General features: G+C 42.2%; 2 protein-coding genes across 2 annotated transcripts in view; both read right to left on the reverse strand.

Annotated features, from left to right (window-relative positions):
- Positions 1–63: 63 nt before the first annotated feature.
- On the reverse strand, positions 64–14501 carry arhgef18a (rho/rac guanine nucleotide exchange factor (GEF) 18a). Its single transcript, XM_079173682.1, has 20 exons — positions 14343–14501; positions 9342–9475; positions 8872–8978; positions 8440–8580; positions 7817–8067; positions 7119–7244; positions 6818–6935; positions 6358–6609; positions 5709–5785; positions 5261–5442; positions 4949–5004; positions 4515–4694; positions 4106–4222; positions 3727–3821; positions 3578–3640; positions 3426–3473; positions 2815–3288; positions 2403–2715; positions 1976–2080; positions 64–1095 (listed from the first exon to the last, which is right to left on the reverse strand). Exons 2-20 carry the CDS (start codon positions 9407–9409, stop codon positions 953–955), a joined length of 2916 nt encoding a protein of 971 aa, XP_079029808.1. The 5' UTR covers positions 9410–9475; positions 14343–14501; the 3' UTR covers positions 64–952.
- Positions 14502–15593: 1092 nt separating this feature from the next.
- The window catches only part of insra (insulin receptor a), a 44954-nt gene continuing 35073 nt past the window's right edge, over positions 15594–25474 (reverse strand). Inside the window, exons 11-21 of the mRNA XM_079172826.1 lie at positions 24446–24726; positions 23828–23967; positions 23116–23275; positions 22374–22473; positions 22205–22272; positions 21600–21829; positions 21248–21358; positions 20026–20185; positions 19692–19821; positions 19016–19150; positions 15594–18234 (exon numbers count right to left, since the gene is read on the reverse strand). Of these exons, the coding sequence (XP_079028952.1) occupies positions 17883–18234; positions 19016–19150; positions 19692–19821; positions 20026–20185; positions 21248–21358; positions 21600–21829; positions 22205–22272; positions 22374–22473; positions 23116–23275; positions 23828–23967; positions 24446–24726 (1867 nt within the window). The 3' untranslated portion in view covers positions 15594–17882. The remainder of the gene's footprint in view (positions 18235–19015; positions 19151–19691; positions 19822–20025; positions 20186–21247; positions 21359–21599; positions 21830–22204; positions 22273–22373; positions 22474–23115; positions 23276–23827; positions 23968–24445; positions 24727–25474) is intronic.

Here is a 25474-nt window from a genome sequence, read left to right on the forward strand (position 1 = left end):
GCAGTTCAGTATCTAAAACTATTTTAGGTTTTCTTGGAGTCAATCCACAAAAAAACTCAAAGCTGTCAAATCAACCATCTTTTTATTCCCTGACCCATTAGTTGGGACTTGGATTAAACTTCAAATGGAACCAAAAAGAGACAGCGGTCAATCATCAACATAACGTTGAATCATGCCAGAACATTTTTTTTTTTTTAAAACAGGTAATGTCACTCCCAAATAATTCTCTTTCATTCTCATAAATGCTTCTCGCAGTTATCTGGTTGTAAACGGAAACAAACCTTCTGTCACCGTCTCTAGTGAGGAAGCGCACACAACAGCTGACTACAAGTATTATAGTATTTACAAACAAAGTGTAGTTTCTTCCATCAATGGATGATTTAAAGACAAGTTGTACCGAGGAGCAGGACCACAGCACACATCCCATGATCACCTGATTCATTCTGAAATAAAACGTCATATTTAAACTGACTTCGTCTTTATCATTCATTCAATTAAAATGAATGCATTTGAGTTAAGACGCAAGTGCTAATGCTGAAAGACAACCTACTTCCATTTAAAATAAAAATGAATAAAAAAATAACTTTGGCAAAAATGTTGGCAACTAAAGTTCTTGTAACATCTTCATTTAAAATATCTTCCCCAAAGTCCATTTCGGTCGAGCTTTTTACCTTTTTTTTAACCTAAGACAATTTTACACATGTTTATAAACCATGTCCATCCGTATTTCTTTACTTTTTCTTTTCCTGTCCAGCTAATCTGAACACAAACAGCTGGTTTATAGTAATAAAATATCACGATGCTAACTGTCCTCTTCACGCTGGACACACACGGTCATGTCATTAGACATTAGACATGGAGTCATGTCCAATGTTTTTCGACAGCCCCATCCGTCTTTCCAAGAGTTCATGATGGACGAGGCCTCCTCCGGACTCCAGTCTGTAGTCTGTGATTAAAGGAATGTTACCCTCTGTTTGTCCGCATCGAGAATATCATCAGGAAAAGGAGGCGGTGGTGGTGGAGCGTCGTCGCTCCTCTTGTTGGTGCTGAAGGACTGAGATGTTTTCACACTGTGGGCTGGTGGGTTGAAGGCACCTGAAAGGGACAATACAATTAATAATGGTGGTAGAACTACAGCAAAAGCCACCAATAGAAGACAAATCTTCCCGATCAACCCTGTGCTGCATAGATGATCTTCTCATCCAAGTGGGAATTATGGAACTCAAGAATATATACCAAAATGCCAGGAGTACTTTAAAGTGTTTAAGTGCAAGAGTGTATTCGTAGATACCCATATATCTTAGATTATAACAGAAAACTCGAGGAAAATGTCTCAGCTTTCAAAGAGTTTTTTTTTAATTCACTGTCACGTGTTTCGCTCAACACTCTACATTCAGATAGATATTTGAACCTGACACTGAACCTGAACTGTGTTCTATTTGACCAATATTGACGACAAGTGAAAATCCAGTCAAATAATTCAGATGCGCTTGCACCATCTTCCCGCTGTGGAAAATAAAACTGCTCATAAGACTAACCTGAACTCATGTAGGCAGGTTACTGATTCTCCACAAGAGAGAGCTGCTCAGTCAATAACTAGTTCTACACGTGCCGCTCTGCACCACATGCAACATGTTGATGTCGCCACCTACAGGTAAAGAAAGTAGTAGCTGCTGCAATTTTAATCTTTGTGAAGCTGCCGTTTTTTTTAGGTTTTACATTTCATACCTGTTTTCACCTCTCAGCTAAAATACCATAATTAATCAATAATTAGTCTGTGAAAATAGTCGCCACTTCCGAGTTAACACCACAGGGGTTAGTGAGTGTTCGATTCTTAAAAGACTTTTGAATAGACCATCAACTCAAATCAATGGTGGGTATCACATATGGGAACAACTCTGGTTATCAGTAGCTCTGGTTATCAGTAGGGGTGATGTCTTTGTGTGTGAGGGAGGAGACATTTGAGTGTCTGCACCTGATTGGTAGATTCTCAGAGGCCTGCTGTTAATTTTGGCTCTCAGACTGCCTCCTTCTTTCCCGGTCACTCGGATGGGCAGCATCTGGTTTACGTCTATAGAGGCTGGATGTAGAGAGGCAGGGCTGGGGTCAGGGTTGCAGGTCGACACACTAACTAAAACTTTAAAAGGCATTTCATTCTGAAGGCTGATTGAGCTTCTCATTTGCTGGCCCTAAAACTTCAGCTGCAGATAAATGTTTCAAACCAATAAATACCTAAATGAAGCAGATTTGGTCACTGTCCAAACTGTTGACAATAAACATCACCTGATTTCTTTCTGTAGTCTCCTGCATGCTCTAAAACACCAGTTTTATATACACAAAGATTTAAACGAACCCTTGTACTGAAACACTAGAAGATAAAGTTAGCGAGCCCGTGTCCTGACCTGCACTGTGCGTCCTCTGGTGGGACCCCTTCTTCTTAAAGACTTTCTCCTTTCCCTTGGACAGAGCAGCCAGCTTGGTGGGGATCTGCTGCTGCACGGACGCAGGTTTGTGCACCTGGTTGGTGGTGCTGATCAGGTGGACCGGCAGCTCGGGCTTGGTGTGCATGATGCTCTCCCTGCGCGGTGGAACCTTTGGAGGAATTTCCAAGGAGGTGGAGTTTATGGGAAACAACAAATGGGTCTTTGGCGTTAAGGTCCCACCTCCGTTCACTATGCTTCCCCTGAACGACTGGTTACTGGAGAGACTCCAGAACTAGAGAGAGAGAGGAGATGTTAAGGATACATTTATTTCTAATTATGAATACACCAATGTGTTGATAAACATCAATCAGATTCTGATCCTGTTCCTCACATTTGCAGGATCATCATAGTTCCCTGGGTAGAACTTCTTCACTTTCTCCTGCAGCTGCTCCAGACGCTCCCTCTCCTGATTTAGACGCTCCTTGTCCTTGTCTACTGATCTCGTGGACTCCCTCAGCCTCTCCAGGTCCTGCTGATAGCTTTCCTTCAGCTCCTGCAGCTCAGCCCTCTCTCCATGGAGCTTCTCCTCCCACCCTCGGCAGTCCTCCTCCCTCTGTTGCAGCTGGACCTCGAGGGTCTCAACCTGCACCCTATGCTGCTCCTTCTCCTTCTCCCAGCGCTGCTGCTCCTCCCGATGCTGGGCCTGCAGCTTGCGCAAGTTGGCGAGCTCCTCCTTCTGCTTCCCCGAGTTGCGCTGCTTCTCCTGCTCCAGCAGCACACTGCTGTAGTGACGAGCGGGCTGCTTGCTCTTTGTCTGAAAAGCGTGCTGCAGCTCGATCTGGCTGTCCTGCTGGGCGATTATTGCCTGTTGAAGAATTGGATATAAACATTCTTTTCATAAAGCACATTTCTATATCAGCCAAAAGTATGAAATAAACACGATTTCTCAAAAACTTGGTGCCTGCTGAATACAATATATATTAAGAGCATTCAGTGTCTTACTTCTAAGCTGTACAGCCTCTGTGCGAGCAGTATCACCCTGTCACACACCTGCAGAGAAAAACAACAATGCAACACCAAAAGACTTGCAGTAAACATTTCTGTATTAATGAAAAGAGAATTACAATTGATAAAATAAGTATTGGAAGGGTTACCTCTGCCTCAGGAAAATGACTGGAGGTGAAATTGCAGTTTGGCATCTGTGTGTCGTCATCAGCCTTGAAGCAAAATAGCACAAGCAATGTAAATACCTGGTGTGTTTTTATCATCAGGTGGAAGTAAGGTTTACGTCCGTCTCACTCACACACTGTTGCAGGCTCTCAGAGCTGGAACTTTCCTGGAGCTGAGGGTCACTAGTGGCTTGACTGCCCTCGCTGCCAGCTGCATCTCCATCTTCATCTGACAAAATGAAATCGTGAACATTCAAAGTCAATAACTTTCACATATACAATATGAGCAGAGTGACCCAGATTCTGCTGTATGATTGGGCTTGTTGTGAGTTCCAAAGAAGTACTCCTGTCAGAATGTCTTGTTATAGATCACATAAGTCAAATAAATAGGTAAATAAAACACACACACATCGTTAAATATAGGAGCCGTGTTTTACTAAAACTCACAAAGCTGTCTTCTTTTATGACACGCTAACTAGACATCACGACGGTGTTAGTTTTATGTCGGCTTACCATCAGCCGCTCCAAAGGTCTCGTCCTTCCTGAGCAGCTCCTCCTGCGTCTCACTCTCCTCCATCAGAAGGTTTGGGTCTTTTATCCTGGTGAAGAGCAGGTTCTGCAGGTTTTCCACTGCAGACAAAAGGAGAAAAAAAAAAAAACTTTCTTTAAAAGGTCTCCTCCTCCAAAGACATCAGTGCTGAGTCATGACTTGGCGGTATGGGAAAACATAACAAGAGTATATTTCACCTTTACGTCCGTGCATGCCTCCAGAATTCAAATACGGACTCTGTTATGGCGCGACAACGTTTTCATAGCTAGCCGATGCCAGAATAAATACTGAGCACTGCCTCATTGTTACAACCATGATGAGCAAGGCTTCACAAAACTGAGGGTAACTTAAGTTGAAAAACGGCGCTCTTACCCTCATTGATGGCTCCTCTGAGCAGTGCCGTCCCCTGCTGGAGGTCAGTGGCGTCTCCTCGGAGCAGCAGTCCTTTGTGGGGGGTTTCCTGCTCCGTTATCGTCTCGTAGAGAGCAGCAAAGATCTGCTGCTTCTCTGTCAGACTCTGTATTATCAGCTCATCCCTCGTCTTTAGATTATCTAAAAAGAGTAGCAGCGTTAAATAAGCAACATGTTAGTCCAATCAATGCAGTAGAAATGATGAGGGGAAAATAAATTGATTGGATCTTGCTTTCCCTCGGTTTTCGGTAAAACTCGCTAAAGCATGTGAGGATAGAAGCTTTGTGCACCACCGGGACATTTCTTTTTGGTGGGAAAGATAATTGACTGAATGAGTCTCATAGCAGAGAAATCTCTTCCCATATTCACGTTTTAAATTGTGTAAGAAAGAGTACCTTGAAATTGTTGCAGTGTAGCAGTCAGTTCAAGGTACAGCTCCTCTTCTGGAAGGCTGAATCACACAGACATTTCACCAGTTATATGTTTAAATATCACTTTTCCATACAAGAATGTTCTCTTTATTGTGCTTTTGATTTGATCTCATATTGTGGTATATGTAAGGATGGAATTATTTCAGTCACATACAGTCTTCCATCACCAGATATCAGTGCTATCAACATAGGGCGGATGCAACTATTCAATGAAACATTCACAGAGTTGTAATCAAAACAAAAAGATTGAGATGCACTTAAAAAAATAAAACTCACCAGTTCACAGCTTGTCGTATCATCGCCGTCCACGTGATGCATTCCTCCCGGGAGCGCGTGTGGATCTCGTACATCTCCGGCGTGCTGGTGGTGCATTCGGAGATCAGGTACATGGCTTTGTCCTCGTGAGCCACCTCTCTAACGATCAGCCTCTGAAGGGAGATCACCGGGGGTTTGCTATCCTGCGTGAGCCACCATAGTACAGCAGGTGTTATTATTCGTGTTCAAATAATCGTCACAATCCGTCCTGGATTATGACATCATATCGTGTCTCTTGATGAAATGATTTAAAAGAAGAGAAGTCTGCGTCTTAGACTTAATATTGCTATTGATATGTAGAAAAGGTGAATGTATACATGATACAGTAGGTAGTGATTCAGCAAAAGACCGTCAGTTGAGTTTTCTATCATTTGCTCCGTCTGTCTTAACAAAAATGACTCGAACTCACCACAGCAGCAAACACCAGCTTCTGATCTTTCTCTTGTAAGAGGAGGAGCATGTCTGACAGCAGCACAGCATGGATCTCTGCAGAGACACAAAACGTCGCTCAGCATCAAAACAACACGAGTGCTCGAGGTTTTGACGGAAGACGGACTCTAGACATGTCTACCATGCATGCTGTGTGACTTTTAATCTTTTGATGCGACGTAATGACATAAAGATATGCTGCTATACTGGTTCGTTAATCTGTCTGGCTTTCACAAAAGGCAATTTGCCGCAAAGTTAAACCTCGTATTAAAACACACATCCCTATAATACTGCAGTAATCCACTGCGGTTGTCGATCCCTTGATGCATCATCCCTCAAAATGTCATAAAAATCAGACCAGTGAGCACACACGCACGCACCTTTGGTGACCTAAATAAGGCAACGTGAAAGAGGAGCTGGAAGTGTGTAAAACTTTTGTGGCATGAACAAAAAGGGTGAGACTTTTAAAAGGAAGAACCTGAATGAGTAGAGAACCATAAAGACTGCAGACGGTTCCATACAGGTGTATTGCATGATGCACTTGTGTTCCTTGTCGAGGTGAATATGCAGATTTATTAACTTTCTCTTGTTCTGCCACGTTAGCTTATGAAAAGAAGCCGCGGACAAACCTTTTTGTCTCCCGGAGTACTTCCAGGTGAAGGTGCCTTCGTGTATCAGTGCCCTGTTTCCCTGGATCAGATTCTCCCTGCGGAGCAGCCGGCCGTCCTTCAGCCGGCCCTGAGATTTGGGCTCCAGACGGAGGGCGATCGCTCTCTGACGAGCGGCTTTCTCGTATTCACTGACCTGAACGTTCACCTGCGAGATAGTGTCTTTGATCAGCGCCAAACCCTGCACCAGAGACCTGTACTCGTCTGTGTCAGCTGAAAGGAGCGAGAAACATATCAATCAGACTATATATATATATATATATATATAGTTGATATTATATACATGGGACCAGTCCAGCTAGCATTTGCGTCACCAAAGAAGATGGATTGGATTTCAGTCATTTCAGTTTGTCAAAGGCTGAACATTGACTATAACAACTATAACGACTTGTTGAGATCTAGGTAAGGGATGAGATGATACCTTCAGTGTTCTCTATGATTCGCTCCACCAGTACGGGATATTTTGTGATGCGTTGAGTCACCAACAGAAAACACTCGGGGACTCCCAACCGTCGCACAAGGGGAAGCTGACGTATTTTCTGTTAGAAAAAAAATAAAGGCTTTGTTTAGGTTTTATTTTTGTTAGTTGCATCGTTCTTTGCAGAACGCAACTAATTCACTTAAATTTATTGTTTCGCCAATTCCAGTGCATTCATACTGTAACAACACAAGAAAAATCACATCCATATGCATACGTTGAGTAACGAGTGAAGATTGCTCACCCCAATGAGGATCTGCATTTTCTTGTTATTCTGCAGCTGCTCTTTGTAGAGGCTGATGGCTTCACTGTGATTACCACAGAATTCACTGTAATACCCCATCATTCTTTCTCCCAGTGCACCTGAAAACTAACACAAAAGGGGGAAAAGAAAACATTGAATATATATATATTTCTAGACAGGATTTAGTAGTAACAAATGTTTCATTGAGGTTAACTGAAAATGTCAAAATATCAAGATTCACTCTATTTTGGGAGAGGGAATAATGGAGTAAAGAGAGAAGCTGAGCACAAAGACCTGATGTGAACCAAAGACATCGTGGCAGTATGACGAACACCAAGTGCAACATACAACGCCATGAAAATGTAAAAAGGAACCCGAAATATGAAAATATTGCCAATGCAGTGTATTCGGGAATAACACAATTATTTGTCCGAAGAACATCTGGTTAATGTTGAGCAATCTGTGTAGTAAATTCATTCAAGTTTGAGAGCATAAATAGCTCCAATGGCATCTAAAAGTACAAATGGTAGCAAGCATATGCTTAATCAGCTTAGTCACGATTAGGAGGGAGTCTTGGGAAACTTCCTCTCCTGTAAAGAGTTTGAGAACGCCTGATTTAAGGAGATCAATTTGATAGATTGACTGCGATGACTTACACAAAAGCCTGCTGTGGTTTAAAAAAAACCACTCTATCCTACCTGAGAGATGAGAATATCTCCCAGCTGTGTGATCTGGTAGTTGTGTGGGCTTCCTTCCTCCTGACTTTGGCGTTTGCGCACTTTGAGGCAGTCCAGGAAGTGCTGGTGGAGGGCGAGCAGGTCTTCCACCGCAGGGAAGAGCCTCTCCAGCATGGCCTCCTCTATCAGCAGAGACTGCCTCAACTCGTGCACGTAGACACGGAGAAGGATTTTTAAGGTGCGCACGTGGTGCTTCTCCGTCTGGATCAACTCTAGGAAATTGATGAAGAGGGATGTCTTGATTAATACGACTCAGGGTTGAGTGCCTGAAACGTACAGTAAAATGTGTGTGGGCTGCAACGACAGCAAACAAAGTCCTGTAAGTAAATGACAGTAGGTCACCAGGTTCAAGCTAGCATAATGCATTCTTAGGTGAACACAATTACTGGTGTCATTATGCTTATTATCATAGTTGAAGTGTTAAACTTCAAAAGACAATCCATCAACATAATTATTGGCACCGTCACCTCGGACTAAATAGTGCGGTTACTTTGTAGCAATCAGACACTTTGTGAGATCGTATATTTGATTTCTGAAAATAATTGTGGGATTCTCTATTCACAGGCTCCGCTGGTTGAGCCTACCATAGATGACTTCCTGTCTCTTAACGGCCTCTTTGCTCAGGGCCCTCTGGTAGTTCTGGTCCGCAGACACGCCCCAGGACTCCGCCTCCAGGTGCTGGTGGTCGGACTCCAGCTCCCCTCGCAGCACAGCATAATGGGAATCTGGATGACGCATAGAAATTCACACCAGGACTTGGATCACCCAAAACAAGGCTTATGCTTTGTGCTCATGTGGTTATGCATCTCAGTGATTCATTACTGGTCATTTTGAAAAAAGGTGTTATTTTTGTGGCAGAAAAGAGGAAGGTTCAATTCAACGAAAAAAAGCATTTGTAGCCGCTTGTAACTGTGGATTTTATGGCCATGTTTTATGAAAAAGGCCACTGTCATTACACATTACGCACTGATCTTTCTTTCTGTCCAGAGCTTTCTTGCTGACAGAGACCCACTGACCGTCTAGGTTGATGGGCTCAGCCAAAGAGGAAGCCAGCGACACGGAGTCCTCAGGGACGAGCTTCGTCCGGAGGCCTTCCACCTCATCCATCTGCGCGCGACTGGATCTAGTTAGTAAGTGACGAGATAAAGCTCCACAGGTAAAAATGATGTCAGCGCACAAAGCTGCACACAGTGTTCATTTGATTACAATTCAGTGTTGGAATTTCCATCAGACTTGGAATGTTGGCCCATCACCTGACCCAGAATCAGGTTTCGTAACGCTTATCTCGATCAAGTTGATAAGGAACCTATCAACCTATAAAAACATGCGACTGTTTTGTTTTGTAGCCGAGAGTCAGCAGCTGGAATACAATCTGCATCATGTAGGAGCTAAATTAAGGACGCTGTCTGTTGTATTGTGAACGTGGCCCGAAGACACAAAAAGGCACATGATGGAAATGAGTTCTTAAAATTCAATGTTCACCAACCTGGGACTTGTGTTGTTGAAAGAGGAGGCACCGGGCTGAACTCTGTGTTTTTTAGGGGTGACGGTCATGCCTGGACTGAGGATGCAGGCGGGGAGGCCATGGGAGGCTGGGGGGGGGACACACTCTCCCCAGAGCTGTGAGTGAGTGAATGAGTGAGTGAGTGAGTGAGAGTGAAACAAAAAGAGAATCAGAAAGAGAGAAAAGTAGACTGTGAGAATACTGTGTGAGAGACTAAAAGTAGGAAGTTTGGAAAAGAAGAGAAGACAAGGACAAAGGAATTACATTCACAAGGAATGAACTGACACAAGTACACACCTACTGGTAACAGTTAATTCAAACTCCCTTTCCTTTGTCTTTTCACTCTTGACATTTTTAGACAGACACCTGTGTAGACGGGAAATGTGCAGCCATGTTGCCAGTTGTCTAAATAAATACAGTATATATAACATTTACACTCGTAAAAGAGGGCTCTTGTTCCTCAATGTGTTTTTTCCCAAATGTGTCCAGTTCACATCATAAAAACTAAATAATAAAAAAACAATAACCATAACTTTATTATTGGTTTTCTGAAAGCACGTGATTGACTCATAAGCCCTCACACAGGCCGCTCACATTAAACAGAGAAAGGGACCGTAAGTGGAGAGAGCATATCGTGGTGCAGAATCCAAACAAAGACTAATCTGGCAGCGTGGAGAGGGAACTGGTTTGGCAAACTGTAATGGCACAGCTCAAGTCAGACAGAGACACAACAATAAGAAATAGTGCTACAAATGACAGGATTCATTACAGTGACGCAGGTACAGTTGCCGTTTGCACATACATGGATCAACACTTCCTATTCTACTTCAAACAGACGTCACATGACAACGAGCTCTCATCTACTCCGCACCTTCCTCGACCCTGTGATACACGTCTCTGCAGAACGGGGTGTGAAACTTCTAAGAGGTGCCATAATAATAGTGACTGTTACGTCCTTTCGAGTCCAGCGTTGAAATTAAAGTCTGTTTTCTGCTCTTGAATGACTTTAAATGACAATCACCTCTATGTCTGTGACCAGGAATGACTCACTTTGTTCTATACACTTCTGTTTATTATTTTCAGTGCTCCACAGTTTCCTTGAGACACTGGAAAAACACAAAAAGGAGGAAGAAAATCCTGCGGGTAAGAATGATTGAATTGAGTTTTTCCTGGTTTTAGTGCGGTGGCCTCCAGCTGATTCAAAAGGCAGCAGCAGCAGCAGCAAAGCTTGTGGCCAACCAGACAGAAGGAAGACGACTCTGTAACGTGGGCGGTCATTTGCAGCAGTTGTTCAGAGTCAGACACACCTCAAACACACACACGCGACTGTTTGACTAAAGGAGTTGTGACACAAACGGACACAGGAGCTCTCCTGCAAGCCTCCGGCTCACCTGTTAGACACGTCCTGAGCTGAAGCTTATGTCAGCATGCTACAATTAGCAAGTACAGCTGAGCTGACGCCAACGGGAAATAGCACTAGTTTTGAAGGTATTTGGACATAAAACATCTGACCAGATGGCGAAAGGTCAAGGGATCCCAAAGGGTGACAGAACAACCGTTGCATCTAATAAGTTGAAATATGAAGTTTAGCCTATGCAGGACATTTGCTGCCAGAGTCACAAGTGTGAGGATGTGTTCATGTCACAGATTAAATGAATATATAATATATAATTGTTGTTTGCAGCCCTGTTCTCGCCTCAAAACTCTACCTGCTCTACCTGCTGATCAACCGTTTCTTGTTGTGTCCTGAAAACAAAGTCATGGAGGAGAACCACAATGTCCCAGCTTCTATTACAATAACAACATGATATTTACCGCTACTAGTCTTTTCTGTTTCCATCTTCTGGGATAGAAACAGCAACAACTGTGCTTTGGACCTAACCGATCATATTAAAAGTAATTGTTTACCATATGCTACATTTAAGATCTACGAATGTCCTCAGAATACAAACAAACAAAACACTTTACAGCGACACTTGCTGAAGCACTTTTTCCCCCCCAGATACTTGTATTACATTAATTCTTTTAAAAGACTTGTATGAAACAACCACACCTAAAGTGATTCACCCGCACTGGGCGGAAAGGGAACGGAGCAGCGTGAAATACAGGTCATTCCCTGCTTAGAGACAAAACAAGACCAGCAAGTCTGCCAAGTATCCTGCAGAGGAAACAAAAATATACACTGCTAAATGCTGCGTTTGTGGAAAGTAGTTTCACTTAGAAAGACATGGGCCCCAATCCCTTCAACGCCACAACAACAAGACGAGGAAAACTGATGCTGATGTTTTGCCTCGACAAGTAAGGTGAAACCAGGCAATCGACGATTAACAGCCGTGAAACTAAAGCCATTAGCCAGAGGAGGCCATGAGAGCCGACTGATACACAGAAACTAGTGATCTGTGTTGCTCTTGTTCTTAATAAACCCTAGACCAGAGGCTGAATGTGTTTCACGTCAACACAGAGGCTGAATTTGCCAAAAACAAAAAAAAACAGAGACATAGTGAAATCTTCTCTCAAAGCAAAAGGGTCTTGCTTTACTCCATGTTGCCTTCACATCAACACGTCCCGACACACAGTTGAATGATTAACTTCTGGATACCGTCGGTGTGTTTTTATCTTTAGTGTCGGGTGCTGTAAACGCATGCCAATGTGTTTCCGTCAGTATGAACAGGTGAATCCTTCCCCATGTGTATATGCGGGTAATACGGCACTTCTTTACTGTAAACATATTAATCTGACAAGAAAATGCAGTCTCTTTAATGACTGGTCAGCATCAATGTCTAACTCTCATGTAAGACTCTGGTCTATATCAAATTTGAGCTTTTTCACTATGATTGCTGTCAATTTGTGATGAGCATCTTCAAACATACGCTATATAATGTTTGTTGGATTTTTCTTCCTGTTTCGGGCAGCCATCGGTTAAGTTAATTTCCAAACAGTATGAACATCATTGTAAACTCTTTAAACTTGACTCACTGAATATCTAGTCTAGACCGCACTGCACTACAAAGCCTCCTAACAATAATGTAATTGTGCCAGAAGGACTCGATGTTCACGGTGATGAATTACGGGACAATACCATGTTTGCTGTCATATTGTACAGAAAATAATGGAAACCAATGGCTGCAAGGAGCAGTTTAAATACTCAAGTTTCTAAAATACAGCATGGTCTGCAGAATGGTTCCCAAACTATAGTTCATTCCTTTAATTTTGGGTAATTTGCCGAGCTGTTAATTCAAATTAAAATAAAGTAGGTTTGATGACATTGACATAAAGGTTTTTGTGTTATCCAATGGAAGGGGACTGTAGGGAATGCCAAGGTGCTAACGTTAGGTGAGAGTCACTGACATGATACCATTAACGTTAGGTAAGAGTCATAGACCTGGAGTCATAACATTATCGTTAGGTGAGAGTCACAGACCTGATAACATTAACGTTAGGTGAGAGACACTGACCTGGAGTCATAACATTATCGTTAGGTGAGAGTCAAAGACCTGGAGTCATAACATTAACGTTAGGTGAGAGTCACAGACCTGATAACATTAACGTTAGGTGAGAGACACTGACCTGGAGTCATAACATTATCGTTAGGTGAGAGTCAAAGACCTGGAGTCATAACATTAACGTTAGGTGAGAGTCACAGACCTGATAACATTAACTTTAGGTGAGAGTCACAGACCTGGAGTCATAACATTAACGTTAGGTGAGAGTCACAGACCTGATAACATTAACGTTAGGTGAGAGACACTGACCTGGAGTCATAACATTAACGTTAGGTGAGAGTCACAGACCTGATAACATTAACGTTAGGTGAGAGTCACAGACCTGGAGTCATAACATTAACGTTAGGTGAGAGTCACAGACCTGGAGTCATAACATTAACATTAGATGAGAGTCACAGACCTGATAACATTAACGTTAGGTGAGAGTCACAGACCTGGAGTCATAACATTAACGTTAGGTGAGAGTCACAGACCTGGAGTCATAACATTAACGTTAGGTGAGAGTCACAGACCTGGAGTCATAACATTAACGTTAGGTGAGAGTCACTGACCTGGAGTCATAACATTAACGTTAGGTGAGAGTCACAGACCTGGAGTCATAACATTAACGTTAGGTGAGAGTCACAGACCTGGAGTCATAACATTAACGTTAGGTGAGAGTCACTGACCTGGAGTCATAACATTAACGTTAGGTGAGTCACAGACCTGATAACATTAACGTTAGGTGAGAGTCACAGACCTGGAGTCATAACATTAACGTTAGGTGAGAGTCACAGACCTGGAGTCATAACATTAACGTTAGGTGAGAGTCACAGACCTGGAGTCATAACATTAACGTTAGGTGAGAGTCACTGACCTGGAGTCATAACATTAACGTTAGGTGAGTCACAGACCTGATAACATTAACATTAGGTGAGAGTCACTGACCTGGAGTCATAACATTAACCACTGAAACTAAAGTGTAGAATGAGATCAACAGACAGGTGCTTTGTAATCGGAGCGGATAAAACAAACAGGTGTCAGGGTCGAGCATGATGGCTGCAGGTGACTAAAGTTACCGACATGTATCCCAACGTCTGTTGGCTAATGGAGATGTAACGTAACGTTTTAGAGCTACTTACGCTACTAATACTGACAACGACAGCAACGTCAAATTACGGGACGTTGGTGTTATTTATTGCCTCAACTGTTCAAACTCAAAATTAACACGTAAAAGAAGAAATTCGCGTCAATTATCCAGATCAGAAAGTTTGTTTTTTTAAGTAGGTAACCGCTTTAGAAACAACTCGTTCTCACGATCATTAAAGTAGCTAACGTTAGCTAACGATAACACACTAACGTCAACATTACGTACGCTAACATCACTGTCTTCTAACGTGAGAGTTACCCAACGGCCGTTCATCAACTTGTTTTTCACGTCCGCCCTGTTGATTCAACCACTGACAAGAACACTTAAACAACCCAACAAGTTTCGTCTTACCCGGTGTGGAAATAGAGCAGCAGCAGTGCGCAAAGAGACAACTTCCAGTGTATTTCCAGGGCCAAGGCGAGATAGGAACCGAGGGAATAAATATCTTTCAACAAGTTCTACTAACAGGGAGAGGCGGCGAGGATGCCTCGGGAAGAACAAGTGCACTCATAGGAAATAATGGAGGGTGTTTAAAAAGTCCTCCCAGCCTCCTCTGGATGAACCCTCCTTCCTTCTCTAAGCATTGTGGGAAATCGTCCAGTTCACTGCAACACATTCTGCAGGTTCATCCTCCCAAGACTCTCAGTCTGTCTTTAAACTAGTGTAGACAGGTGACATGTTTCTACTAATACGACCTTGCATGCTCTGTTGTAAGGCTGCAATTATTTGGCATTGATATAAATTAGATTTATTGTATCCCTGTAAGAAACAGTGACACCGCAGCCAGCAGGGTGGAAACCGGTTGGTGTGAAAATTGAGATGCTTTTTTTTTTTATTTTGGCATAAATAAATAGCTTTTCTTCATGTAGGCAACTACATGGAATGCAGGTAGGAACCTAGATACTATTTCAAAACTACCTCTCTCACTTTGATGCAGCGTGCATGCTGTGAACCAGACACATTGAGATGGAGTGTTAAGAGTGCAACCCTTCTTATATACAGTCTGAGTGCCACAGGTGATGGGAAACAGGTATCAGTATTGCCAGCAGAGGCGGGCAATGCCCGGGGAAGAGAAAGTCACAATGATAAATGGACACTGGGATGAGAACATTTTGTCAACTTCTATTTCCAGCATCGATAATGAAGTTTCAATCTTAACTTTTAAGTCAAGAAGTCCTTTAAGTGCACGTCCATGATTCTATGACAACTGGATGACTCCACCTGCTGGGGAAGAGTGTGTGCTGCAATGTAAAGCTCCTGAGTGAACCATGTGCTGAGAAGGTTTAGTGAAATCCCTAAACTTTGAACCACTTGTACCTCTTCCACTTTGTTAATATGGAGCAGTTTGGTCCTTTAGTTGCATATCAGGTACATACTTTGATTTAAGTTGCATTTAGTGATCCCCAGACTGAGAAATGAGGCCCTGACTTTACCAGGACTGCACTGGGCCGGTGAATCCAGGGCCACAGCCAAGATCTTTAGAAACACAGAGGTTACAAATCCTCCTCTAACACAACCCTCTCACTTTGACCAGAAATCCAAAGGTTAAAATGTTTATTTAAATGCGTGGATTTTTCATGTTCAGTTTCCAGCATTTGTCAGTTAAGAAAGTATGTTTTAAAATATGTTTTAAACCATCCCCACATGCCCCTATGTACATTGAAATAGTTCTTGGTCTCTAATGTAAGAGATGCTGGGACACAATCAAGCCCTCATTCGCTCTTTTATTAGTTTCAAAGATAACATGAAGCTTCAACAGTCTGAGTTAATCAAATTAAAATACCATGTTTTTGCTTCTATTTCCAAACTGCAGCTCAGCCAGAGAACCGGTCCAGTGTTTTTTTATTCCCCCCGATTCAATCCGGACGGCTGAAGCCTCAGATGAACTTCAGATGAACAAACAGAATGAGGACTTTTGGATTTTAATTTAAAAATGCAAGGCGTGGCCTTGTATAGTATATACAATAACATAGTTACATAGAGGTTAGTTGTCCAGCAGGTGGCACCATTGCACTAAACCTAATACATTAAAGCCAGTGGCATAGCCATTTAGCATTAAAACCAATTACAGATGATACCGTCGTTATTGCACATAGCATTTAATGCAATTTGATAAATGCTGTTGATTAATGTATATTGGCAGACATACACATTGGAAATTGCTGTACATAAACATTTTATAGGTGGCACTTTGATTTATCTGAGATGTTGTATTTCTTAATCGTATTCATAATGATTCCAATTCTGGAGAAAGTTACTCAGAATTAAATGTCATTCTCATCATCATCATCATCATCATCATCATCATCATCTGTGAACCATTAGTATGTAAAAGGTACATTTCCTTTCCTCTGTATATACTTTTATCAAAATTCTAAAATAATTGCAAAACGCATTAATTTGTGTGGTGTTGAGTAGTTGTTTAAAAGATTTAAATATGCCAAAAGGATTTATCAACTCACCCAGGCCCTACTTTGTATGTAAACTGAGTTTTAAATGTGTGTGCATCCTATTTCCTGCACCTCTTCATACTCACTGAGATAGAAGCACAACTTACCTTCACATATACACAGAACAATCTCAACACAAGCTGAAGAAGAACACCGTCTTGAAACACGCATGTATTGAGAGAACGGAGAGTAACAGACTCACTGCGGGAGCCTCTTCGTGAATGCACGTTGCTGCATTATTTACAGCACTATTTTATTTGATCTTGATATGATGGGCAGACATCTTAAGCTGAAGACGCCAAACACTCCTTCGGACCGGGCGTCGCGTAGCAAAAAAGACCAAGTGCTGTTGGTTGATCGTGAGTCCAAAAAAGCGAATTAGTATGATTTTCTGGATTAGAAAAAATAAACATAAGAGACTAACATGTAAAAACATTTTCTATGACTGTAAATACCTCAAGAATGACAACATATCAACTATGTACAAAAACATCAACAATATATTTATATATATATATATATTTATATATATATATATTTTTTATCTTCTATACCCACTAAAATATACCAAAGAAGCAGCTATTGGTCAATCTGAGGAACTCGTTCACCAACATGTTTTTATATCAGTTTAAATATCCTTCAGCTGAAAATGTGAAACTCCCCCCAAAAAAAGAAAAAAAGAAAAGAAAGAAAGAAAGAAAAAAGTAAAATAAATTAAAAAAATATAACCCAACAAAAGTTCTGTGTTTATCCTGTGTGCCATGTTTGGAATACTGCAGAGTGTGAGGAGGTAAGCCACTTCAACCAGCTTCTCCAGTGGATAAGAGCTTGTTCGAGGGTGGACCGTCTTTGACCGTCCAACATTTTCCAAAGTCTACCGATTTCGGGTTCGCCATCCGCTTGCGTACGACGATTCGGACACAGTTCCATGGCGATTAAAGTAGGCCACAGATAGAATAGAAGGGCACTTTTTTTTTCAAAACGTAGCAACCCGGGGATGAAGCCTCTTGTTGAATCAGGGGAGAGAGACAAAGTCTGGACACGGGGAGGGACAGTGGGGGGGGGGTTTTAGCAGCCTTCTTGTTTGTCAAGAGTTTGTTTCACAGTTGAATCCATTTATCCACCCAGTCTAGCACAAACTTGGCAATGTATATATCTATATGTATATATAGATATATACAGTATATAAACTACAATCATGAACAAGAGAGACGCGGGAGGTTTCGTCCTTAAATATCAAAAAGTGTCTTCTGGTATCCATGTGTGGACTTGCTGTAGTGTGTGTTTGTGGCATCTGATGAGAAAAATAAGTCCTGAGATATGCACTGAGGGGCTCCTGTAGAGAGTGCTAAAAGTGTGATCTATATAAAATGACAACAAAACACAAAAATATATTCAAATCTATAGCAATGACATGTCTGCGCGGGATGTGTGCAGTGTGTTAGGAGGGGCTGGACCGCGGCAGTATTCGTCCGTTGGTCTTTCCCCCGTTCATTTGTGTGAACGGGATGTGGTGCTCCTCGTAACTGCCCCTCAGGCCCATAGGCGAGGCGTCGTCCCTGTCCGAACACTGTTCCCTCTGGGAGTAGGACGACGGGTCCAGCGGGATGCTCTCCATGTTTTCCATGTCCAGGTCAAAGTCTTCGGTCTCGGGCGGCTTGTTCTCCCCACTGTAGAAGAAGGAGACCTCCCGGAAGCAAGGATGCAGGTCCTCGCGCAGCATCTCGATGATCTCCTGGAATGCGGGACGCATCTTGGGGTTGTACTGCCAAGACATCTGCATCAGGTTGTGTCTGGGTGAGGATACGGGGAGAGCGAGGTCACAGTTAGATGATGCTGATGTCTACATCTTACTTTGATCACCATATTTATTCTTTCATAACGTACCTATTCTTGTTAACATAGTTGTCTTTCCGCTGTGGTTAAGAATACCAAATTGAATACAACTTAAAAGATACGGCTGTTGATTGTCAACATTGTTTTAATGCCCTATAAATCCCATGAAAAGAGCAGAACCATCTTTGTTGATATTGTCATCTTGTTTCTTCTACTACAGCTTATATCTGTCAGTGCAGGCTGTTGCTTTTCTCATCTGTTGTACAGAATATGCAACTATTATTATTATTATTTTCATTATTGATTAATCTCCAGATTATGTTCTCGATCAGTCAATAATTGTTTGGCCCAAAAAAAATGACAGAAAACTGAGCAAACTGTCCCAAATATGTTCTACAATAAAAGATGAGGTCTTCAAATGTCTTGTTTTATCTCACCAACCATCCAAAACACAAATATATTATATTTACAACTGTGTAATAGTTAATGATACACTATGATAGAAACGCAACACATAGATAACTAGACTAACTGATAAATAAATGATCTAAATAGTTGGAGATCAGTTTTCTATTGACGAACAATGTAACGAATACAGCTCTATTAAAGATTGTAAGACCCTCTGAGGGCAATCTGTAATTTTAAGCAATATAAACAAACTCACTGAAATAATCTAATTATTAGATTAAAACTCTTGTTTTCCCCCCTATCCCACCTCAGCCCTACTCTTGTACTCACAGTCTGTCGGCGCAGTTGTCTGGCCGGTCCAGGAAGCCCCCGTCCATGACAAACTTGAGGACCTGCTCATTGGACAGGCCCTGGTACGGCTGCTCGGCCAGCGTGCTGATTTCCCACAGCACGACCCCAAATGACCTGGCAAACAAGTGGACGAGAGACAACAACAGAGACGCGGGGAGAATGAGGACGCGGCAATTAGACACCTGACAGAGTGAATGTGTCCGTAAACACTCGATGCAGTGAGCAGGTAGACTGAGGGCGGAGGCCGTGGTAAACAACGGGTAAGCCACACAACAACGGGTAAGCCACACACTCATGTTCTGATGTCATATCTTAATATTGTAATGTGTTTACCGTTTGTTATTCTGGTCTACGGAAAAAATAATCTAATAATGAACTCGACAGGAAATGAATCATCTTAGAAAATAGGTTTGTTGTTTGTTGACCAAAACAAAGAAAGCGTAACACAATTATGTGAAATAATATTTTTGTTAGGAAGTAGGAAAAATAGTATTTTATAAAGAGTAAAGTGCTACTGATGTCCTCCACAAACCCCGATTTCTTAACTGTTCAAGATACAGCTTGACACCAGCTGTCACTCCACAACATGTTATGCCGTATAGAGCATCTACGCCAACGCAAAAAAAACAACAACTAAATCCGAGGTGTCACTGACCAGCAGTCTGAATGTGCAGTGAAGACTCCGTCCTTCAGGGACTCGGGTGCCATCCACCTGACGGGCAGCAGGCCCTTCCCTCCCTTCCTGTAGTAGTCGGTCTCGTAAATGTCCCTGGTCATACCGAAGTCTGGGAGGGAAAGATTTTCATCAGTTGCGGTCAAACTTACACAGATGTTAGTTGTTACAAAGCTTCACATGTTTAAGATGCTAAATACATTTGAATATGTCATTTATTTTTTTAAGATGTTGAATAAATACACCTAATGACTTGAATTTAGCACCTTTAATTAAAGATACAGCTTAAATGCAACTCTCTCGTGCTGAAACTTACCTCCTATCTTGACGGTAAGATCGTGAGCTACCATGCAGTTTCTGGCTGCCAGGTCTCTGTGGACAAACTTCTTGGCGTTAAGGTAAGCCATGCCGTCTGCGATCTCACCGGCCATTTGGATCATCTCCTTCAGAGTGGGCGGTGGACGACCGGGGTTGTTCTGGGGGACACAAGACAGATTTTTAAATTTGTGATCTGATAACATTTAGCTTCTTTTTTTTTTTTTTATGTCAACAACATGATTTGCTGTTAAAAAAATATGACTTCTTAGACGGCATAAAATAATCAGGCATATTATTGTCAAATTTTCTTTGTCACGCTTGACTTTGTCTGGAGCCTGCTGTTCATCTCCACACAAGCCTGTTTGAGCTTAAGTGCTGACTGCTAAACTCCTCTGTCAATATCCAAGAGCTCAGTCCTCCTCCTCCTCCTCCTCCTCCTCCTCCTCCTCCAATCCAAGTGCCATCTGCATATTTACACACTTCAGGAGATGACACTGAGATGGAACATTAACCTACATACAAGGCATCTGTACACAAAAGTAAACTCAATGTGGAATTTTATATTGTCCAGTGGTAATTTAAAAAGGTACAGCAGTTTCAGTTATTGTGATAACGCCACACAAGCAGATCCGTATTAGGCCACACAGTTCCTCATCTAATTAAATTACATCTGGCAGATTTAACCCTGAATGTCTGGGAGGAAAACAATGGATGGAGTGAAATGTGTCATCAGAAAAGTCCCTCTACTTATTGTTTTAACTTAATTACAATCAAGCGGTTCATTCATTTAGCGGTGAGCCTTTAGCTTAGATAGAACTTGGGGAACCACTGCGATTTTTCATGTAGAGTAACTCAAGTCAAGTGTATTTTTAAAGCACCTTTCAAGATCAGACGTCACAAGATATCAAAGTAGATCCTAATATTTCTTAGGGTGAGTAAAAATCAGTACAGTAGAACACTACATGTGGTAAAGTCGTCCTGTTTTTTATGCCCTTTATCGTAAAAATAATCTCCCATGCAGAATTAAAAGAAATTTGCATATTGATAAGAATAATAACTAAGGACTACTGCTCCTTTTATCTACACAATAAGCAGAAGTGAAAAGAAGAACAGCGACAGAAGATAAGAGACTTCTGCATGTTTACTGTTGCAAGTTCATCTAAACCTAAACTAAAACCTAAAAACAAATATTAGCAGTTACTCGTTGTAAGCTTGTTTACCTCAGCGTCAGGTCGCAGGGAGCGCAGGAAGGTCTTCAGGTCTCCGTGGGTCATCAGCTCCATCACAACCAGGGTGGGCTGGCCTTTAGACACAACACCCAGCAGACGCACCTGGGAGACGAGGGGTCATTTCAATATGGTGTGGTTGGATTACAGTACGTATTATCTGACGGACAGCAAGAGGATGCTGCTGCTCTTCACACAGCTAATGTGGGACAGGGAAGGTATTTGCACATTTAGTTTTTATTCTAGACCAGTACTGTGTGTTACTGACCCAACACTTTTACATATGGTCAGTAAACAAATGCCTTGTGTTTATGTACAAGGAGTTTCAGGAGATGTCTCTTCTTACCACGTGGTGGCAGTTGAAGGCCTTCATGACCGAGGCCTCGTTCAGGAACTCGATTCTCTCTCTCAGGCTGGCCGACTCGTTCACAGTCTTCACCGCGACGTGCGAGTCCCCCTCGCCCTTGATGATGTCCTTGGCGATGCCCTCGTAGACCATGCCGAAAGAGCCCTGACCCAGTTCCCTCAAAATGTTGATCTTGTCTCTGCCCACCTCCCACTCGTCCTCCTCGTACACTGCAGGCACATTTGACAGGAACGTTACACATGCGGCTTATAATGAGTAAGGACTGAGCTCACCTGCACATAACAAAGCAGGTTAGTTTGGATAATGTTCTGCAGCTGGAAGAGATTTTGGGGCTTTTCTTAATTTGTTTTTTGGCCAACAGCTCTGTGGCTCCGTATCACGCTAAACTCTAAGCCCGACCACTTTTTAGCGGTCCAATCAAATGCAAAGGAAATCCTTTTTTGCAACTGTAGACTGCTCACAACTATTCCGCGTCACTGTGAACTACGTCCCAGTAAAGAAGTCAAAGATGCTCAAACTCCTTCTCACTGGAACTTTAAGTTAAGTGAATAAGTGAATAAATGGCTTAAACTGTTGAAGCTTACCATCCATAGCACTGAGATACTCTGGATTTGAAGAGGCGTAGATGGGACCACTAGGCCCTTGAGTTTCACTAGAAGGAAACAGAGAAATGTATTTAGTTGTAACACTGACAAATTATAACACAATAAGAACATGAGTTACAGTATTAAACTAGATGTGATGATTGCGTACTTCTTCTTGAACATGACGAATCCTGTCACAGACACAAACAGCAGCAACACAAAGCAGATGACGGGTCCGATGACGATCTTCAGGACGTAGAGAGGATCGCCTGTTCAACATAACCAAACACACAGTGAGTCACATTTCACACATTAAACTGGAGCGAGGAGCAACATGCGGCTCCGTGAAGCTCATCTGCTTCAAATACAATTATTTGGTAGCATCTTTCGATCTCGTGATAACGTGGTTGGATTTCAAACATTTTGACAGGAGCGGATCCCTGTTTAGATAAGAAGACATCAGCAATTATGAGGATAAATAAGAGCATATTTACAACTGCAACAAGTGTGTAGTCATCTAGTACTCAAATTCAATATTCCTGCCACTGTTCAAGGCTGAACGGGTACAAAAATACATTCATTCCATCCTCAATCAAAATATGAAATGGCAACAAGTATGTATGATATGATTTAATTGGGAAATAATATTTTGCGATACTTTCGATTATATATGATCTAATATTTATAGATGATATAGATATTAGTTTATTATTTATTATTAGTTCTTAGTTGGCATCTACTGTCTCACACTCAGCATGTGAAGTTGCAGTTTGATTGACATCTGATGTGACCCGTACTGTTTCATTTTGTTTATATAAAATGTTATGTTGGTATTTATGTGTACGACCTACTAAACTATCATTAGTGTGTCGGACAGCTCAAGTTTGCCTTCATGGCAGACGGAGACTTACTTGCGTCCTGGACGTAGAAGTACGTGGGCTCGGTCCAGGATCCGTTCCCGGCCAGCGAGGTGGCCCGGATCCTCACTGTGTAGTTCCCAGGATGCATCACTTTCAGCTTGCAGCCACGGGCCACTTTGTACGTGTTCCTCGACACGCAGTAGTGAAGCTCCTGCAGAAGAACAATGCTGAGGTTCAGGCAGTGGTCAACAAACAGGAAACGAGCAGTATGTATGACAAACGGCTGCTCCAAGTTTAAAACAACGTTTTAAATCAGTGTATTGGATGCTGTTTCATGCTTTTATTTAATGTTTACACTGATGTCTTTCAGTTTCCACAGTAAATAACAGGCTGCAGCATGAGTTTTGTACTCTATAGCAACTAAAACATGGTGCGACGCTGAAATTACTTCTCCATCGAGTTTATCAATCATATGACATTAGTGAGACCACAAGACTAAATCTCAAAATACACGTCAACTAATAAGTACTGCCTCTCTCATTTGTTTGTGTTGCATGGGTCGTTTCGAGATGGATGCATTTAATCTGATTCTCAGTTAAATTGTCTTTCATCAGTAGCTCGAGCTATTGTGTGTAATGAGAAAGGGAAATATAGGAAGTGCTTTCTGAGTAAGAATGTGTTTATGTGTCGTACTCAAATCACTACAAAGAGTGACTACAAAGTGAATGCAGATGTGTGTGTGTGTGTGTGTGTGTTTCTTCACCTCCGTGTCTCCCAGTCTCTTGTAGTTGACCTCATACAGGATGATCATGCCATTCGGAGACACCGGTTCTTGCCATGTGATGTGCACTAAATTTTCTGTCACCTCGTAACTGATGGTACCGCGGACGTCATCAGCTTTGTCTGTGGAGAACAAAATGGTTTCATGAACTGTATTTCTATTAAAACTCAGGTTTGTTTGGAGTAAATAGAAGATGAGATGTTGGGGCGTCCACGGTTTCTCTCTCTTTCTCTGAGCTTCCTGTCTGTCTTTAATCTGTCCTCTGTCAAACAAATGCAAAAATGCCAAAAAGCAGCAGTTTGTTATCATACAATCATTATTGTTTCAGTATTTCCATAATTTGACGCTATTCCTGTTAAAACAGGATGTTTGGGTGGAACACTGAGACATATCGTTAAGAAGACAATAATGGATGAACTGTTTAAACCAGTTAAAGTTAAAGGGGAACCACCGATTTTAGACATCAGCGTTACAGGTCTCTACAGAGAGTACTACTGCGTATGTGAAAACAGTTGTGTAAGGTCTTTTGTTGCTCAAGAGGGAGCTGTGAGAAGTCTGTATGAGAGGGGGCAGTGAAAACAGAGAGCTGTGCCTCCTTACCTTCGGGCATTGTGCGGGCGCTGACATATGCTGCCATGCTGCAGCGGTTCGGGTCGGTCGGGTGGTTGCAGGCGTGCACCTCGATCTGGTAGCTGGTGAAGTGGCGCAGGCTGGAGATGACGGTGGACTCCTTGGCGTGGACGTAGACCACGGTCTTTGTGCTTTCAAAGGCTTCCTCGTCGTCTGGGATGCTCGTGCCCTGGGGCGGGCTGGGGGCGGTGGTGAGGAAGGGTAGTGTCCAGTTGGCGATGCCCATCACTGAACGCCGCTGTCTCGAGCGTCTAACCAAAGCAAGGTAGGTTTTAAGTGACTTCAATAATGCACAAAACACATTAAAAAAAAAAGGCTTTAGACATTTAGATGAAAATGTAACAGAAATTGAACATAATGAATTAGGAGGGACTGCAGGGAGCAGTAGATGGAGCGACAATAATAAAGGATTGAACTGCCAGTATTCTCCTCACGAACTGCTTGATGGTCAAACAGCTTTATGAAACCCAACACCTTACAAATCTGACATTTACATCCACTTAGTCTGCTGTGCGGCTGTGAGAAAGCAGCCAGGGTTTGAACGTCTCGCTCTCGTTTTCTTTTTGTCATTTGTTCAAGAACTATTTCTGTCACTTTAAGTGTTTATAACTGAGTGCACTATGAGTGTCTTCCAGGAGAAGCTGTCTGAACATGTGTCTCCATTTCAATGATATTGCGTCTCCCCCCCTCTATGACGATGATCAGTGCGCTCGGATTGGCAATGAACACTTTCGATTTCCGAAGTGAACAACACGTCGTACAAACTACTTCTTTTCTAGTACTACCCTGCCCTTATGCAGTGTCCTAGTCTGAGTTTTGTTTACTGCAAAACAGGACAATGTTTGAGCTGAATCCTGGTACTCTAGTGACACTTATAAAACATAAAAGGGAAGAATTAAGAAATATTATTTGCTTTAGTCCAAAGACTCATACTGCTCAGCATGATCAAACACAAAACACACGATGGTGCATGAGAACTTTAATTTGTTTTACGGGGCT

The sequence above is a fragment of the Pholis gunnellus genome, assembly GCF_910591455.1.
Source record: "Pholis gunnellus genome assembly, chromosome: 14".
NCBI classification, from domain to species: Eukaryota; Metazoa; Chordata; class Actinopteri; order Perciformes; family Pholidae; genus Pholis; species Pholis gunnellus.

Excerpts from the sequence above, each read along its gene's own strand:
- arhgef18a (XM_079173682.1), bottom strand. The coding sequence starts at position 9,409 with ATGACCGTCACCCCTAAAAAACACAGAGTTCAGCCCGGTGCCTCCTCT. Across the intron at positions 5,443-5,708 it reads AGCTGGTGTTTGCTGCTGTG|GATAGCAAACCCCCGGTGAT; the intron begins GTGAGTTCGAGT and ends TGGCTCACGCAG. Across the intron at positions 5,005-5,260 it reads ATACGACAAGCTGTGAACTG|CCTTCCAGAAGAGGAGCTGT; the intron begins GTGAGTTTTATT and ends TGTGTGATTCAG.